Source organism: Pan paniscus, chromosome 17 (assembly GCF_029289425.2).
Source record: "Pan paniscus chromosome 17, NHGRI_mPanPan1-v2.0_pri, whole genome shotgun sequence".
Taxonomy (NCBI): Eukaryota; Metazoa; Chordata; class Mammalia; order Primates; family Hominidae; genus Pan; species Pan paniscus.
In genome coordinates, this window is record NC_073266.2 from 80,984,735 (window position 1) to 81,001,819 (window position 17,085).

At 41.6% G+C, this 17,085-nt stretch overlaps 1 protein-coding gene across 2 annotated transcripts in view; it reads left to right on the forward strand.

Annotated features, from left to right (window-relative positions):
• The first annotated feature begins 2,962 nt into the window (after nt 1–2,962).
• The window catches only part of SERPINB5 (serpin family B member 5), a 29,605-nt gene continuing 15,482 nt past the window's right edge, over nt 2,963–17,085 (forward strand). Inside the window, exons 1-4 of one of the 2 annotated variants that reach the window (XM_003827270.5) lie at nt 2,963–3,297; nt 10,669–10,843; nt 13,195–13,332; nt 15,603–15,720. In XM_003827270.5, coding sequence (XP_003827318.1) covers nt 10,676–10,843; nt 13,195–13,332; nt 15,603–15,720 — 424 coding nt within the window. In that variant the 5' untranslated portion in view covers nt 2,963–3,297; nt 10,669–10,675. Of the gene's footprint in view, nt 3,298–10,469; nt 10,844–13,194; nt 13,333–15,602; nt 15,721–17,085 lie in introns of those variants that run through there. The other variant, XM_055102440.2, reaches the window with a different exon arrangement.

The window sequence follows — 17,085 nt, forward strand, 5'->3', positions numbered from 1 at the left end:
AAAATACTCTAGAGTTGACTATTCATGGGCCCACATAAAAAGCTTTTCATGAGGCAAGAGACTGAAGATTATAACAGGATAATAACACCATATTGTTATTTTTATGTTGTTGCTCTCTGAGTTATTAGTATGAGTAGAACCTTTTTTCTTATAAGTCTGATGCTTCTAAGTCCACATGTTAACATAATTGACATGAGAACTTTGTTCTTTCCAGGCATTTCCTTCAGGATGTATTTTTTTTTTTTTTTTTTTTTTTTACAGTATAACAATTAGTGTAGGTATCTGACTTATAGAAATGCAAAGCTAAACTGTAGTCGGCTTGAGATCCATAGTTAGGTCTTATTCTGGGTCTTGCCCAGGGTCTGACACACTCAAAAAATGCTTATTCAGTCAATCACAGACTCCAATCAAAATGTCCAGTTAAAACAGGGAAGCAGAGTAGAAACCTATTGAATGCAGAAGACATTCTTGAGGCCACTCTTTCCTAAAATTAATCAGCAGGCATGTTCTCCAGAAACTAGTTTGAAATTCTGTAATTTAAAAAATGTGAACTACTTGTATAACTCCATCTTCTCCCACTTTTCTGTTTTCTAGTGTCTTTTTAGGTAGAATTCTAAAGAACTTAAAATTTTGGCTGCCGTGGAAAAGAATATTACTGGGAAATGGGTCTTCTCAGTCAAATAGAATCACAGTTTTAATACTCTTTCCACTGAATGGGAACCACTTTTTTTTTTCCTGCTATTTTGCCTAAATCAACAGTGTGTTTTGTCAATGATGTTACACCTGAGACTTGTGAGTCCTTGCCTTACTTGGGTTCAATGAGAGGGTGAGAACATTCACGTACAGGGTCTGACCTCCAGAGATACTTCAACAAGTGAAAGCTTTTGACAGGAAATGTTCTGTTTAATCTTTTGTTAACATATCTGTCCAATATACCTTGTATCATCCCAGCTCTGGACCTCCGTTCTCAGGCTTAAATGGTCTCCTGATGTCCAATGATGCTGCCTCCATGATCCTTCCCCAGTCATAGCCAGACTGAAAAGGTCACACCCATCTCTGAACTACTTTTGTCATTTGCACCTCTCTTAAGTCCCTTATTACATTCCTCCAGATACTTTCTTTTGTTTCTTATCTTCCTATTGTACCCTTTGGGGAGAGGGAACATGTCTTATAGCCCCAGTCGAATGGTGCCTCTAATTTTCACCCAGTTAGAATCACCCAAAGGCATTTCACTTTGCTAGAACTTCCTTGGGTATTGTTCAATTCCTGTCATTGGAAATGTTTCTGCCCCGGCTGAGCAAGCACTGAACAGGAGTGTTTTAGAGGGAATTAAAACTTCAAAAAGGAGAATAGAGAAGCTCTACCATTTAAATGCAAGTCGCTTGAAATCTGTAGACCACAGTAGCAAGCACGAAGCAGGTGTTCAATAAATGTGGTGAATTCAATGTCAATAACATGCTCCGGTCTTTTGTCCACTATCCCCCGAGCCTACCTAACCAATGGGCAAAGTGGTACTAATTGCCATCATTAGGAAGCACATGCTATGTGTCAGAAAGTATGTAAGAATTGTCTCTTCATCCATCTCTGTCTATATCTCATTTTATCGATCTTATTGACAAATGAGAACTATATATAGATCTCATTTTACAGATGAGGAATCTGAAGATAAAGGGATTAAGCAATTTGCTCAGGATTTCTCAAGCAATGAGTGGTTAGACTTAGTTTGCAAATTTATGACTCTGCTCCCAAATTCTCATTTTCCCTCCTACAGCTGGATAATAGAATTTTTAAGAAGCATTCTTCCACGCCTCCTCACCTATGACCTTACCTCCACTTGCTCCACTGATGCCTAAAATTCTGTTTTTGGAGTTCACTTAGTTTATGACTTTGATTCTGGTTAACATTAAAATACCCAGGACATGGGGGAGGGGAAGCTGTTATCAATCTTAGTTTTGTCAGTTAATATAGCGAGTTGCTCTTATTCATTACTCAACAAGCACTTATTGACTGCATACTGTACCTCAGGTCTGTACCAAGTTTTGGTGTTATAAAAATGAATGAAGCTTGGCACTTACCTTTAACATTGTTGTAGTCACATATAGGAGAATGTAAGAGATTATTATGAAACAATGTAGTAAATGTACAATAGGGAATTCTAGATAAGCACAGCAGAGAAGCAACCAGCTCCGTTTCAGGTCCTTTCCTAAGACTGATTCGGCTGGAAGGGAGTAGGTCCCGCCAAATGAAGAAGCTGTGGGAAGACAGGAGGACAAGAACAGGCTCCACGAAGAGATTTCAGAGCAGAGCTGCGTACTTCTTTTTCTTTTTGTTTCTTTTGCTCTGTCACCCAGGCTGAAGTACAGTGGTTAGCTCACGGCTCACTGCAGCTTTGACCTCCCAGGCTCAAGTGATCCTCCCGTCTCAGCTTTCCAAGTAACTGGGACCACAGGCATGCATCACCACACTAGGCTATTGTTTTACATTTTTTGTAGAGATGGGGTCTCACTATGTTGCCCAGGTTGGTCTCAAACTCCTGGGCTCAAGCAATCCGCTCACGTCAACCTCCCCAAATGCTGGGATTACAGGCGTGAGCCACGGCGCCAGGCCTGAGTAATCCTAATCACAGGATTTTAAAAAGAAACTTCCTGCGCCACCCATTAAACAATATCTCCTACCAATTTGGTAGTAAATATTTTGCTAATAGTACCTAATTTTTAGGTAGGCACTGTGTTTATACATACATCCATTCCTTCTTTTTTGATTGTCTTTCTGTTTAATGGGCAGCTACCTCTTTTGGCATCTAGCAGAATGAGCTGCTGCAGTTTACACAAAAAGAATGGAGATCAGAGTACTTTTTGTGCCACCAACGTGTCTGAGAAATTTGTAGTGTTACTATCATCACACATTACTTTTATTTCATCTAATATTTCACCTTCCGGTCCTGCGTGGGCCGAGAGGATTGCCTTACGCATGTCTGTACGTATGCATGTAACTCACAGCCCCTTCCTGCCCGAACATGTTGGAGGCCTTTTGGAAGCTGTGCAGACAACAGCAACTTCAGCCTGAATCATTTCTTTCAATTGTGGACAAGCTGCCAAGAGGCTTGAGTAGGAGAGGAGTGCCGCCGAGGCGGGGCGGGGCGGGGCGTGGAGCTGGGCTGGCAGTGGGCGTGGCGGTGCTGCCCAGGTGAGCCACCGCTGCTTCTGCCCAGACACGGTCGCCTCCACATCCAGGTCTTTGTGCTCCTCGCTTGCCTGTTCCTTTTCCACGCATTTTCCAGGATAACTGTGACTCCAGGTAAGCAAGGTGGGGTAGCAGGGCTGGTGACTTCCTTTTTCAGGGAAATTCATAAATATCGTTATTTGAGCTGATTTGAGATGGTGAACAAAATGGACTTAGGTCCATTTTGGGGCTGTTTTCAAAGACGGGCTGTTGGGTTGAGTACTGTCGCCTCTCATCCCCCATGTTGGCAGTATTTCCAGCTCCCAACCCTTTGAGCACCAGGAACACCGCAGAGGGAGTAAAATCACTTAACCATACAAGGTAAGAATATGAAGAAGTCACATGGCTCGGAGGTTTTGGTGGTAGAGGGGTGCAACCATGATTCACGGAGGAGAAAATACTTCTGAGGACATTTTCAGGCCTACCTTGGAACTCAGAATGAATTTTGCAATGCTAGTTTCAGAAAGGGTGTGGTACCCGCAAACTGGGGAAAGTTGAGAAGTATTGGTGTGTCTGGCTGGCTCTTCTCCCTGGCTGACGTTGTAAGGCTGAGATTTAGGCATATGGACTGCCCTTCTTTTTGGCATTTTTAAGCATCAGATCGCTGTTCATCTACTTGCAACTGCATTCTTCTAAGCGGAAATTATTCTCCCTTCAGTTTTCTGGGTTTCAGCATAACTTTAAACAAGTTACACATTTCAGATGCGTATTCTTGGACTTTTAAATTATAACAGCTGCTTGTAGTTTCTTACTCATATGCTGTACACTTTTTCTTATGGCTTCATTTAAGCATATCATACTAAAAACCAACATGCCAGGCTATTCCAGAGACTTGTAACCAGATCCTCAGAGCTGGGGGCTCTTAGACATATTTCAGCCCAGCCCCCTCATTCTGTAGATGAGGAGCAGAACTCACAGAGGTGATCTGGTGTCCAAAGCCACACAGCTTGTAAGTAGCACCGCTGAGATCGAATCAGGCCTTCAAACTTGCAGCTCGGGATGTTTCCACAACACCATGGGTTCTGTTACCATCTTTTTCATCCCCTACATCTCCTGGGAGGTTTTCGATAATGGGTTCCAAACCTCAGTCCCTGTCAGTTAGTGTAAGTGTTCGATGAGTTCCTTCATGGGTGGAGATGAAGCCTGTCTGAGGAAAGGAGTCTCCAAAGGAAATGAGTCAGCAGGTTTATATCTTTGCTTCCTAACGCCTTGAATTGTGCCACTTCAATCCCTCTGGGTTGCAGATTGACTTTGGGGCTATGCAGTCTCAGCGATTTGGGCCATTCTGGTGTGACTGAGTCTGGCTGTAAGTTTACTGCTTGGCAACAGTGGGCTGGGTCAGTGGTCAAGATCAGGCTTCTAAAGAGACAGGAGCAGCTATGATGCTTCAGAGCAAAGCAGACGCCCCCCTGCCATGGGAAATTAAAGCAATTACTAATAGCTGTATTGTACTTTCTTGCCCACAAAGCACTTTTCATATACATTGATTCACTTAATCACTTCGTTTAGTCCTCATAGTCTTTCACATTGCAGAAACTTCAAAATATCCTATTTTCTTAATCCTGCACATCCTTTGCTCCTCAAAGACTTAGAATGTGGACAACAGAGGTTGTGTTTTTTGGCATTCCATTACTGATATTATAATAGGCAAGGTTTCTCATGGCATTCCCTAAGGACTGGTTATACCAAATACTTGAGAGATGTTTTTCACCATGTCTTTCCATCTTTAAAATGAGGCAAGCCAGGCTAAATGATATCTACAATACTCTGACACAGTAAAAACGTAGTTTTTTTTTTTTTTTCTTGAGATGGAGTCTTGCTCTGTCACCCAGGATGGAGTGCAGTGGCACGATCTTGGCTCACTGCAACCTCAGCCTCCCAGGTTCAAGTGATTTTTCTGTCTCAGCCTCCCAAGTAGCTGGGATGACAGGCACGTGCCACCACGCCCGGCTAATTTCTATATTTTTAGTAGACACAGGGTTTCACCATGTTGGCCAGGCTCGTCTCAAACTCCTGACCTCAAGTGATCTGCCCGCCTTGGCCTCCCAAAGTGCTGGGATTACAGGTGTGAGCCACTGTACCCAGCCAAAAGTTAAGGTTTTAAGGGATGAAAAAACTATGCTCATAGCTCTGTTTAAATATGCACACCCGTGATGTGTGGTTGAAGAGTGTGGTTGATGGTCTATAAGTAAAATGAACATATATTGTTCAAATCAGGATATGTTTGAGAGTAAACGGGGCACTGTTATTAATGTCAAGACAACAGACATAAACCAGGATTGTCCCAGGCAAAGTGGGATATATATATCCTACCCACAGGACTTTTTTCTCACCTAAATGGTCTAAAGACAAAAAATTTGAGGACCATTGGCTCAGATGCATAAAAAACTTAGGAAATCTTCATACAAAGACCAGTGACAAGCTATAAGTCTAGAGAAGTGAGCACAGCCCTACCCCCAGCCCAGTACATGCGTCTCCATTCACTGGGGCCTCTCTGAATTGAGTCAGTTCTCCCTGTCCCACGTTTTTGCAAGGCTAACTCCTACTTATCCTGTAGGACTCACCTTTAATGTGACTTACTCAGTTGTCACTGTCTCTGAGGAGGTGTCACTGAGGTTTCTAGTATGGGGGGTCTGTCACTCCTGGGGATCCCATAGTGACTTGTGTGCTCATCAAAACACTTAAAACATTCATCATACCACTAACTGACAGCTCCTTGGAGGCAGGGGCTATGTCGTTTTCACCTTTTCTTAATGCTTACCCTGACACACATTAGGTACTCAGTTAATACTTACTAGATGAAAGCAACGTCATACCAAGAGTTTACAACATAAGTGGCAGAAAGGGAACAAGGGCTTCTTCAAGTAGGAAAATCATAGGGAAGAAGTTTTGTGTCGATTGAACAAACCATGCAGGATATGTTGATATCTTCAAGGGGAGACTTCAGGACATGCAGGATTTTTGGAACTCGAGACACTTCTGAGAGAACAAATGCCAGCAAAGATGCAATTAACAAGAAAGCAGGTGATCAGGTGTGGCGGGGAAGTGCCAGGCTGGGAGCTAGAAGCAATGAATTCTAGGTCTGGTTTTGCCACTCTCACTCCCTGCGTGGGTGGCCTGGTAGACTCACTTCATCTTTGTCTGCCTCATTTTCCTCATCTGTAAAATGAAGAGGTGTGGCCAGCCTAGATCCTCTCCAAGATCTTGTCCCACTTTCAAGGTTTATAATTTGCACAGATTGCGAAAGCAAGGTACTTGGAAATAAGTTCTTAAAACTGCATTTGTATTACTGCTTGAACTTCCATCTATCTCACTTTCCTATGGTTAAAATAAAGTTCCTTTTAAATTTTTAAGTGCTGAAAGATGTAGCGTTTTCTACATTGCAACTATAAACGAAGTTCTCCTTGTTAAAATGGTTACAGGGTTTTCACAGAAATGGAAGAAGACCCTTGTGACAAGGCAACAGAATGAAAAAAAATTTGTAGCAATTTTAGCACTTTCAACAGAAGTCATTAGGCACATTAAATTTATTATATAGGAATTGCTAATCTCTACTCTGGTACTTACAATTTTATAGCATTTGATCATGCAAAATGGTCTGTGTAGGAAGTTTGTATTTTTTCCAGGTCATGTATTGTTAACATTGCTGAAGTTTGTTTAAATGCTTTGATTGTCTTGCAACACAGTCATGTGGCAACTGTGGCCAAAGTCATCTTTTGAGCTACCTCAGACCAGATCAACTTTATAGTGTTTTTAGGTCACTTGGGACTAATCACAGAGCCACTGATCAGATTTACTGGGCAGTATTTGATTGATTACTTAGTGGGTGATTTTTTGCAACTACAACCATTTCCATGTACAGACCTTTTCTGTTTCCTTTAGCCAGCATCAAACAATGCTCTTGCCGCTGGGACCCCAGATACTAAGGGCTGTATGACCTTCCCAGACATGAAGGAGAATTTTCTGAGAAAGGAGCCAGTCAGCATAGGAACAGGAAGGCAGATCTCTTTGCGTTCATGCACTGAGGATTAGCATGCAAAGGAAGGGACTCACTCAAAGGGAAGGTCTGCCAGTGGTGAGAGAAAGCCCCAGAGATGTTAGGATGTCAGATGTGCACCGATTTACATCTCCAACAGGGACCTGGATCTAAGCCTTGAATTGCAACACAGCATTAATTGTATTGTGTAATTAACTACACTAAAAGCCACAATGATCTTGTATCCACAATCATTTAGACTAAATGTATCTCAAAATGTTGTGACAAGTGAATGAATAATGCTTTAGTGAAATAAAATGGTAAAATGAACATCTCCTCACCATTTGATCCACTCCTAAGATCCATTTGTAGGTGTTTGCAGCCAAACTCCCTCAGCACATTAAGATCTTAAACACCATCTTTCTATACAAAGGAAATCACTAAAAGTATAGTTTGTTATTGACTATGCAAAATTATTGTAGTTTCTCTTGGAGGATAATAAATACGTGCTTGGAGGAGCTACTTGTGTTTGTTAAAGCAGTTTGTGTGTTTTCATATTATTATCAGTGCGATTAGCTCTCCACTGGTGGAAGTGTTAAGAAGCTTTCAGGGATCTGGGTTTAGGCTTCTCTATTTGGTGAAGAAATAACTCATTACTTCTTGTACATGTTGAGTTTTACTTGTAGATGAACTTGGCATTACTAATATTAAATGTGCTGTGGAAGGAAGCCAGGTTTCCTATTCTGAAAGTCTGTCCACAGATTCCCCAAACCTTTTGTGAAGAGTTTCTTTATATTTTCCCAGTGGCGGGCACACTGGGTGAAACACTCAACAGGCTTTCATTTTTGCCTCAGTATACTCTGCTAACCTCAGTATACACCTAATGCCAGTCACCTTTCCCTGGGGTGTGATGTCACCTGTAGGCCCTTGCCCCTGCCCTGAGGGGAGAAGGAGTAAGGTTGTGGGCTTTAAAGAAAAGTGAGAGGCCCACCTGACTTCAGGGGGCCTCATGGTATATTTGCAATGGGAACTGGCCTGAGTGCATGGCTGTACTTATCAGGGACATATGGAGAAGGAGGAAGCCCGCGGAGATGACCAGTGAGCATGAACAGAGTCAATAAAACATTATTTTTGGATAATGAACTCGCTTTTTCAGACTCTGAGATATAATCGATTTAAGTCCATCCTACACACAAGCCATATATCCCATAAAAGGGAGAATTCTGAAGAAATGTTTAAAGACCAGGAGTCCTCTCCTCCATCTTATTCTCGTCTTTGCATTCTGAATTTGTGTCCAGGTATAAGGTGCAAATTGCAATCCTATTCATCATGCCTTTGACTCTTGACACACGTTTGGGTACTGGCCAAAGGGAGTCCTCTATCTTAAGCAGTGGAGCTTACTTTCTGATGCCAGGGTGCATGTCCTACCTGAAGACCTTCAATGTCACGTTCGGCCCTTGTGTCTGTGTGTGTGTGCCTGAGGCTTTGGGGGAACACTTCGAGTTTAATCCCTGTACTGCTCACCCCGGGGTAGTAATATCAATTCATTTCCCTTAGAAACATGCTGTCCTGGCTTAGGCAGAGCCTCAGGAGTTCATGTAGTTCAGCTCTGCTCCCAGAAAGGGAAGCCCTGACTGCCTGAATTTACCTAATTGTCTTTGGAGTCGATCAGTAACTACTAGACTAAATAGGTAGGTAGACCTTTATTAGAACAGTGAAGCTTTTTAAATCTGAGGACCCTGTTACACTCTTAAAAATTACCGAGGACCCCAAAGAACTGTTTCTTTAAAAAAAATGTAGATTATATCTATCACTATTTACCAAACTAGAAATTAAAACCAGACACATTTTGAAATGTTCATTTACTAATTTATTAAAATAATATAATTAAATACTAATATGAATAATATATATATAAAAAAACATTTTCTAAAGTGAAAAAATATAATGAGAAGAGTGATATTGTTTTTCATTTTTGCAAATCTCCTTAATATTTGGCTTAATAGAAGGGATGTCATATAGCCTCTGGAAAACTCCGCTGTCTATTAGAGATTGAGAATGATCATGTCTTAGTATTATTATGAGAATAGTTTTAACCTCATGGACCTCCTGAAAGGGTGTTAGGGACTGTCAGGAGTCAAGACACAACACTTTGGAAGTTGCTGTGTTAGAATTAAAGAGCTCTGTGATGTGACAAGATGCCTAGTTGCTGCTATATCCACTTTACCAGGCTACATATTTTGAAACTGTTCCCTCTTTTCTTTAACTCCCATATTACTTATTATACCACTCACATATCTTGGGCAGCTCTGTATTCTAGTTATTTGTCTGCATATCTGCCCAAAGAGACTATGAGCTTAGAGAAGGACGAGGTCCACTGATCCTTGTAACACTCTGGGTAGTGTCTTACACACAGATGCGTATTATAAACGCAAACAATAACGGCTGCTGTTTATTAAGTATTGTTATGTGCTGGGTGTCCTGCAAAGGCATTACTTACTTTAAGGGTTTTCTAGCACTTCTCACACAGCACCACAAACCGGGCAGCTTAAAGCAACAGAAGCTTTATTCACCCACAGGCTTGGAGGCCAGTACTTTGAAATGACGATGTCGGCAGGGTCATGCTGTCTCAAAAGGCTCCAGGGGAGAATGTTCCACGACTTTCTCTTGGTTTCTGGTGTTGCCAGCAGTTCTTAGCGTTCTTTGGCTTCTGGAAGCATCCCTCCAATCTCTGCCTCCATTGCCATACGGCATGCCCTTCACACAGGTGAAGACATTTGTGTCTTCACATCTTCCCTCTGTGTATGTCTGTTTCTGTGTCTCTCCTTTTATTCCTTTAAGGACACCAGTCATATCGGATTAGGGCTCACCTAACCCCAATGTAACTTCATCTTAACTAATTATATATTAGTTAAGAAATAGGACATACCCTGTTTCCACATAAGATCACATTCACAGGTAATGGGGATTAGGACTTAACATATCTTTTTGGGGGACACAATTCAACCCATTACACTTACTAAATATTAAACTGAACAATGCAAAACTGCTGCAATTCGACTGTTTTTGTTTTATAAAAGTTTTAACTTTGTAGTTTAACTGAAATCCTAATGGAAACAATATGTGGTAAATAAAACCAACTGATGTTGATTAGTGCTGTCAACTTTTCTGACATATGCTGGAGAAGAGGTGTGACCACTGGGCTCCCGACAATGGCCACTGTGGCTGAGCAGGCCCAAGACTGCAGAGTCTAGGCAGAGCTGGACACACAGAGGACCTCACATGCCTTCGGACATTTGCCTGGAAGTTTCTTCACAACTGATCTTACTTTTGAATTTACAGAAAGTTCCTTGTTTCTTCTGAGATCAATTACTCTGTTTAAATAGAATTCTTATGGTGTTGGCAGAATGCAGTTGAGAAGATGTTAAAGATGCTTTAGAAACTAACCGCTCCCTTGTCCTTGCTTCCAGGCCCACAATGGATGCCCTGCAACTAGCAAATTCGGCTTTTGCTGTTGATCTGTTCAAACAACTATGTGAAAAGGAGCCACTGGGCAATGTCCTCTTCTCTCCAATCTGTCTCTCCACCTCTCTGTCACTTGCTCAAGTGGGTGCTAAAGGTGACACTGCAAATGAAATTGGACAGGTAAGCCCCAAAACCTTGTTTCTACTTTAAGTGGGAATACAGTTATTAGAACCCATAGGCAGTGCCTACGGAAAAAAGGAATGTAGACTTTGTGGCCAGAATTGGTCAAGATTCAGAATTGTGCCATTCCAGGACTCTCTTAATCTTTTTTTTTTTTTTTTTTTTTTGTGAGACAGGGTCCCACTCTGTCACCCATGCTGGAGTGCAGTGGTGCGACGTTGGCTCACTGCAGCCTCCAGGTTCAAGCGATTGTTGTGCCTCAGCCTTCCGAGTAGCTGGGATGACAGGCGCATGCCACAACGCCCGGCAAATTTTTGTACTTTTAGTAGAGACAGGGTTTCACCATGTGGCCAGGCTGGTCTCGAACTCCTGACTTCAGGTGATCCGCCTGCCTCGGCCTCCCAAAATGCTGGGATTACAGGCATCTTAATTTATTTTTAAATGTGAAAGCTCGCTTGTAGGTAATGCAACTCACATCTGGGACAGGCACCAGGCTGTGATGGAGATCCTGGAGATCTGCTGGGTAATCACAGCTTTTTCATTCTGACTTATAATATTTTTAATTTACAGTGGTTTTATTGAGATGTAACCTCATGATAAATCAAGCAGCATCTGTATCGTTTTAGGGTTTCTTTCTGGCTATGGTTGATTATCTAGCTTTGTAAAGTTCTTAGACCTTCAAATGAGACAATTTTCCTGATTGTTCCGTTTTAAGTCCTCATGTACTTTTACATAATAGGTGAATGTTCTTATAATTCTATTTCATTATCACTCTTACGCTAATCATTCTAGGTTCAATAGAATTTCTTTTCTATTAGCTCATAAGCATTTAAAAAGGCAACACCTTCTTGTATTCATATGTGTCCAGAAAGTATGGCCCATAAGAGTTATTTAGGTAAGGATGAAGAATTTACACTTGGGACTTGAAGCAGCTTCACTCCTGCGAAGAGGAGATGTATCTTCTCATCAAGCCACATCTCTGAACTGCACAACTCCACTATCCCTACCCAATCTCCCATTCCTCATTTCTAATCTACCATTAGAGAAAGGCCAGCGAAAGAGAACTTCCGGGTAGTGGGTCTGTTCCTCAGTAATTCCTCAAGATCTTCTCAGTATATGCAACTGGTTCCCCAGCAGTAGTTACCTGGGCTCTTAAATTTTCTGGTCTCCTTCATCCATCTTTAGGCATGAGAGTTATGCACTGTCTGGGACCAGCATTTGACCCTGCAATGCTGAGGCTATGTAATTCATTGGGACAATGTGCCGGTTTGGCAGCGTTTGTTATCTGGGTTGTGGAATCACAGCATGGCCATTATGAGTTATGGAGCGAGGAGGGTGTCATCTTATGCTGACATTACATGTTGTGGTGTTGCAAGGCAGAAAAGATGCTGGACTATTGGTTGGAACAATAAAAAAAAAAAAAAGGAACAAAATACAATGATTTAAGCCCTCCAAATGATAGTATCCTGGTTTTAAATGGCTTACAATATTATTACAAGAATAATTAACAGTTTGAATCCATATAATATTTTACGTGTTTTACATATAAGTAATCCTCATTAACAACTCAGGAAAGCAGGTATTTTCAGCCCATTTTACGGAGAGGAAAGGAGGCTCTGAAGAGTTGGAGAAGATTCTCTGAAGAGTTGGAGAAGAGGTGGTGAAGGCTGGGATTCACAGGCAGGGCCATCTGACTCTAGCCAGCCCAGGGCAGCCCACCATTTATTGTAGCTGCCCATCAGAAATGACACATCTATTTACCTGGCATTTGCTAAAGCACCCAGAGGGACTAGACAGACTCTGGCTAGAGGCACTTGTCCTGAAATCTGATTCCTGCCTGATGATGGTGTCTCTTGTATCAATCTCTCTCTCTGGTCTTTGAATTGGATAGAAATTATAACCCAGCTTCATCGTTCTCCAAGTTTGGAAATCCTTCTGTGTGAGTATTAAGGGCATCACTTTAAAGAAAGGACAAACGTTCTCGATGGTTGATTTGGAAGAGTACCTTTATGGTAGTGTTTCTCAATGGGGACAATTTGTCCTCCCCTTCCCACTCTGGGATAATCTGGCAATGTCTGGAGACATTCTGAGTTCTCACAAATAGGGGGAGGATGCCACTGGCACCTAGTAGGTCAGGGATGCTGCTAAGCATCCTGCAGTGCCCAGGACAGCCCCACAAAGACTCATCCAGCCTGAATGTCAATAGCGCTGAGGTTGAGGAGCCTTACTTTACGGGAACTAGGCAGGAGGATTCTGTATGCCCAAGGACGTTGGTCATTATCACGTGTCCACTTCAGTACAGCACTATTCAGAGGCAATGCTTTTTGGGTAATGGATTTTTCTCTTAACAGGTTCTTCATTTTGAAAATGTCAAAGATGTACCCTTTGGATTTCAAACAGTAACATCGGATGTAAACAAACTTAGTTCCTTTTACTCACTGAAACTAATCAAGCGGCTCTACGTAGACAAATCTCTGAATCTTTCTACAGTAAGTTGTTTAAAGCAAGTAGCAAGACTTAACTTTTTACAAGGAGTGGCATTTTCATGCTGTTAGACCTACAACTTTTTTTCAGTGAAATTCATTTCTAGGATGTTCACTTGTGATTTGAGGCTTTAAATAAATAAATCCTAGTGGAGAGGTTGAGTATAGTGGGAATCAATTGCAGTCACATCTTCTAACTCAAAATACAGAGAAGCTTATGGGCTTTCCTTTTCCCTCTCAAATAAATCTTACCCTTTCTTTTACCTTCCTCTGAGAGAATGGAGAACAGAGTAATTAACTCTCTAATAAATGTAGCTCCATAGACAATGAGCTGTCTTACAGAATGTAAGACAGCTAATGATTTAAACTTTCTCCTTAAAGAGCAGGGCATATGGCCTGGGACAATGTTTTAAGCTCTCCACCTCATTTTTTATGCACACAAAGTTCTTCTGATGTTTCTCAAAATCAGCAAGAAAAATAATAACTATGAATTCACAATTTTCATCAGTCACAAATTAGTTTTGTTGGCTGGGCTGGTCAGATGGGGATCTCCACAGGCAGCTCTGGTTATATAAGTTTAGCCATTGCTCTAAGGAATCATACAAACACCACTATGGTACCCATTGTTGTAATATTTAAAAATCTGTATTTGAAACACACAGACAATATTCTAGACTACATGAAGTTTCCCTCTGTACTTCAGTAACACAGAGTTGATTTAGTTCCTGTTTGGATGGTCAGAATTTCAAGGTTTCCAAATCGAAAAGCTAGACTACCAGCTTTTAAATATTTTACCATTATTTTGCAACTTTCTGCAGTAGGTATTTTTGTGGTTAAGATCTTTTGAGGACATGGGTTACTAGATATTGTGAGTATATTTTTTGTTGCTTAAAGATACATATACACAACCATTTTTCTTCCAACAATCATCTGAAGAATTAAAAAAAAAAACTGAGATGTGAGTTGAAGCCTGAGCATACATTTCTAGAAGCTCCCTAAATGATCATTAAAGAGACAATTAACACATTTTTATTGCTGGCAGTGAGGACAATGGAGGCCCTCCTTCATCTGGCTGAGGCTTTCTAATGTTTTCAGGTGAGATTGGTTCTGTCAGTCAATGGTGACAGTGAGTCCCAAGGTTGATTTGCAATTAACTGAAACTAAGTTAATTGGCTAAGGCTGAAGCTGCTCTGAAGAAATTCAAGAAGCCCTGTGCTTGGAAGTGAACTGACATGACACTGAATCAAGTTATATTTAGTTTCATTGAACTTCCATGCAACATCTGGAATGATCTTAACCAGACTAGGAGTTGTAAAGTTTTGTTTTGTTTTTTTCCTTGGAGATGGAGTCTTTCTCTGTTGCCCAGGCTGGGGTGCAGTGGCATGATCTCGGCTCATTACAAAAGATTTTTTAAAAGACTGCTTTCCATTGCTCCTGCTAGGTGCACAGCATCTGCAAATTTACTAGTTAAAGGTCCAAACAAGTGTGCTCTGTGGAGGATCTCTTGCATAAGAACTATCTGGGTGTTAAAAGGGCAAGTTCTTCAGGCCCTTTTAACACCCAGGTAGTTCTGATTGAACCCAGGTAGTTCTGATTAAACCCAGGTAGTTCTGATTATCAAGGTGGGAATGGGGTTTAGGGTTGCACATTTTAAATAAGCATCAGAATAAGAACTCCTGCTATGTTCTCTCCTGCATTGTGTTTCCAACCTTAATTTGCAGATGGCACACCTGGAAATTTTGTTAAAATGCATTCTGATTCAGTATGTCTCGGGTGGGGTCTGAGATTCTTCATTTCTAACAAGGTCTCAGGTGATGCTGTACACCACCTTGGACCACAGTTTGAGTAGCAAGGGTCTACAGGATATTTATTTAGTTCAGCAAAGACAAGAGTTTTCTGCTCATAATTCTCTTTTCTATACATTTCCTATATTCTAATATATATGTATCTGTAGACATACAACATTTTCATGTTTCTGAAATTACAACCCATAAGAGAATTGGGCATATTTAACATAGTGTCTCTTTTGTTTTCCCCAAAGCTGATATTAAGTTGACAGATGCATTTAATAATTGAAATTGTCTTATAATTGAAAAAAATGAAACATTCAATAAAGAAATTTACTGACTTCTACATGAGGTTTCAATTCATATAGTGTTACCAATTTTGAAAGTGTACATATAGCAGTTGATATTTAATAATCCTTTTGTTAGAAGAGAATAACAATGCAATAGCTTGACTACAGACTCTGATTTTATGAACTGCATGTTTTTCAGGAGTTCATCAGCTCTACGAAGAGACCCTATGCAAAGGAATTGGAAACTGTTGACTTCAAAGATAAATTGGAAGAAACGAAAGGTCAGATCAACAACTCAATTAAGGATCTCACAGATGGCAAGTACCCTTTAATTGTTCTGCTATCAATCACCAAGTAAACAGGGCCTTCTATCTCATAAATGTTTGCTCCAAGGATAAAAAAAACATCTGGAGGATTCTCTGGATATTTTTACTACACAAGCTAAATTCTTTCCCTTCAAGCCTGTGAACAACTTGGATTTCTGGGCAATTCTTGTATCATCTCATCACTTGGTAGAAACTGTTGATGCTTCAGTGTTAGTTTACTTTGTCTTGCTCTCTGACGAGCTGTCACAGGCCCTAGTGGAATCCTAGCTGCGCCTCTAACAAAGTATGACTTTGGGCCAATCATGAGGCCATTTTTCAGTATGGAAATAGAGGGACTGGATTATAACTTCACGATCCCCGAGGCCCCTTTTAGCTGACAAATTTTACAAATTTGTTAAGGAAAAAGGGACATAGGCAACATATGTAAAAGAAAAACCGGCTGGACGCGGTGGCTCACGCCTGTAATCCCAGCACTTTGGGAGGCCGAGGCGGGCGGATCACGAGGTCAGGAGATCGAGACCATCCTGGCTAATACGGTGAAACTCCGTCTCTACTAAAAATACAAAAAATTAGCCGGGCGTGGTGGCGGGCGCCTGTAGTCCCAACTACTCGGGAGGCTGAGACAGGAGAATGGCGTGAACCCGGGAGGCGGAGCTTGCAGTGAGCAGAGATCGCGCCACTGCACTCCAGCCTGGGCGACAGAGCGAGACTCTGTCTTTAAAAAAGAAAAAGAAAAAAGAAAACCAAACCAAACAAAACCGTAGTGTCAGCTTGTCCTCAGTGCCGCAGCTTCCCATGCTGGTCGTTCCTCTGATAGCCCCGGGGTCCAAGAAGCTCCTAGGTTCTTTCTCCGGCTCAGGGCTTCCCCTAGGCGTCTCCCTTGTCGGGCTCCTCGTCCCTCCCTTAAAATTGCCGGTGAGTTGTCTTCCTTGCTGGAAAAGAATTAGGGTTATGATGATTTTGAGGGCAAATCAGTGACTTTGTCCCCCTCCCCAGTGGATATATTTATAATTGCATCTGGAGGGACCCGTTGGGAGGCCGGGCCGAATCTAGTCATGAAAGAATGAAGCCTAGGCAGTCGCTGCTGTCTAGGGAGGGATACACTTCCGGGGCAAGGGAGACCCACTTCCTGCGAGAATGACTAGCGCCCCCAGCTGCTCTGTTTCTGTACTGACTGAGGAAGTTCTAACAAGACAGTAACTGCAGAATGAGAACATGGAAAGAACACGGTCTCTGGAGTCATTCAGCACCTAGGTTCAAATCCAGACACTGGTACTTACTAACTGATATTTGGACACAAAGCTTCAATTTACTGAACTGTAAAATGAGGCACATGTTACCTGATTTAATTTTTAA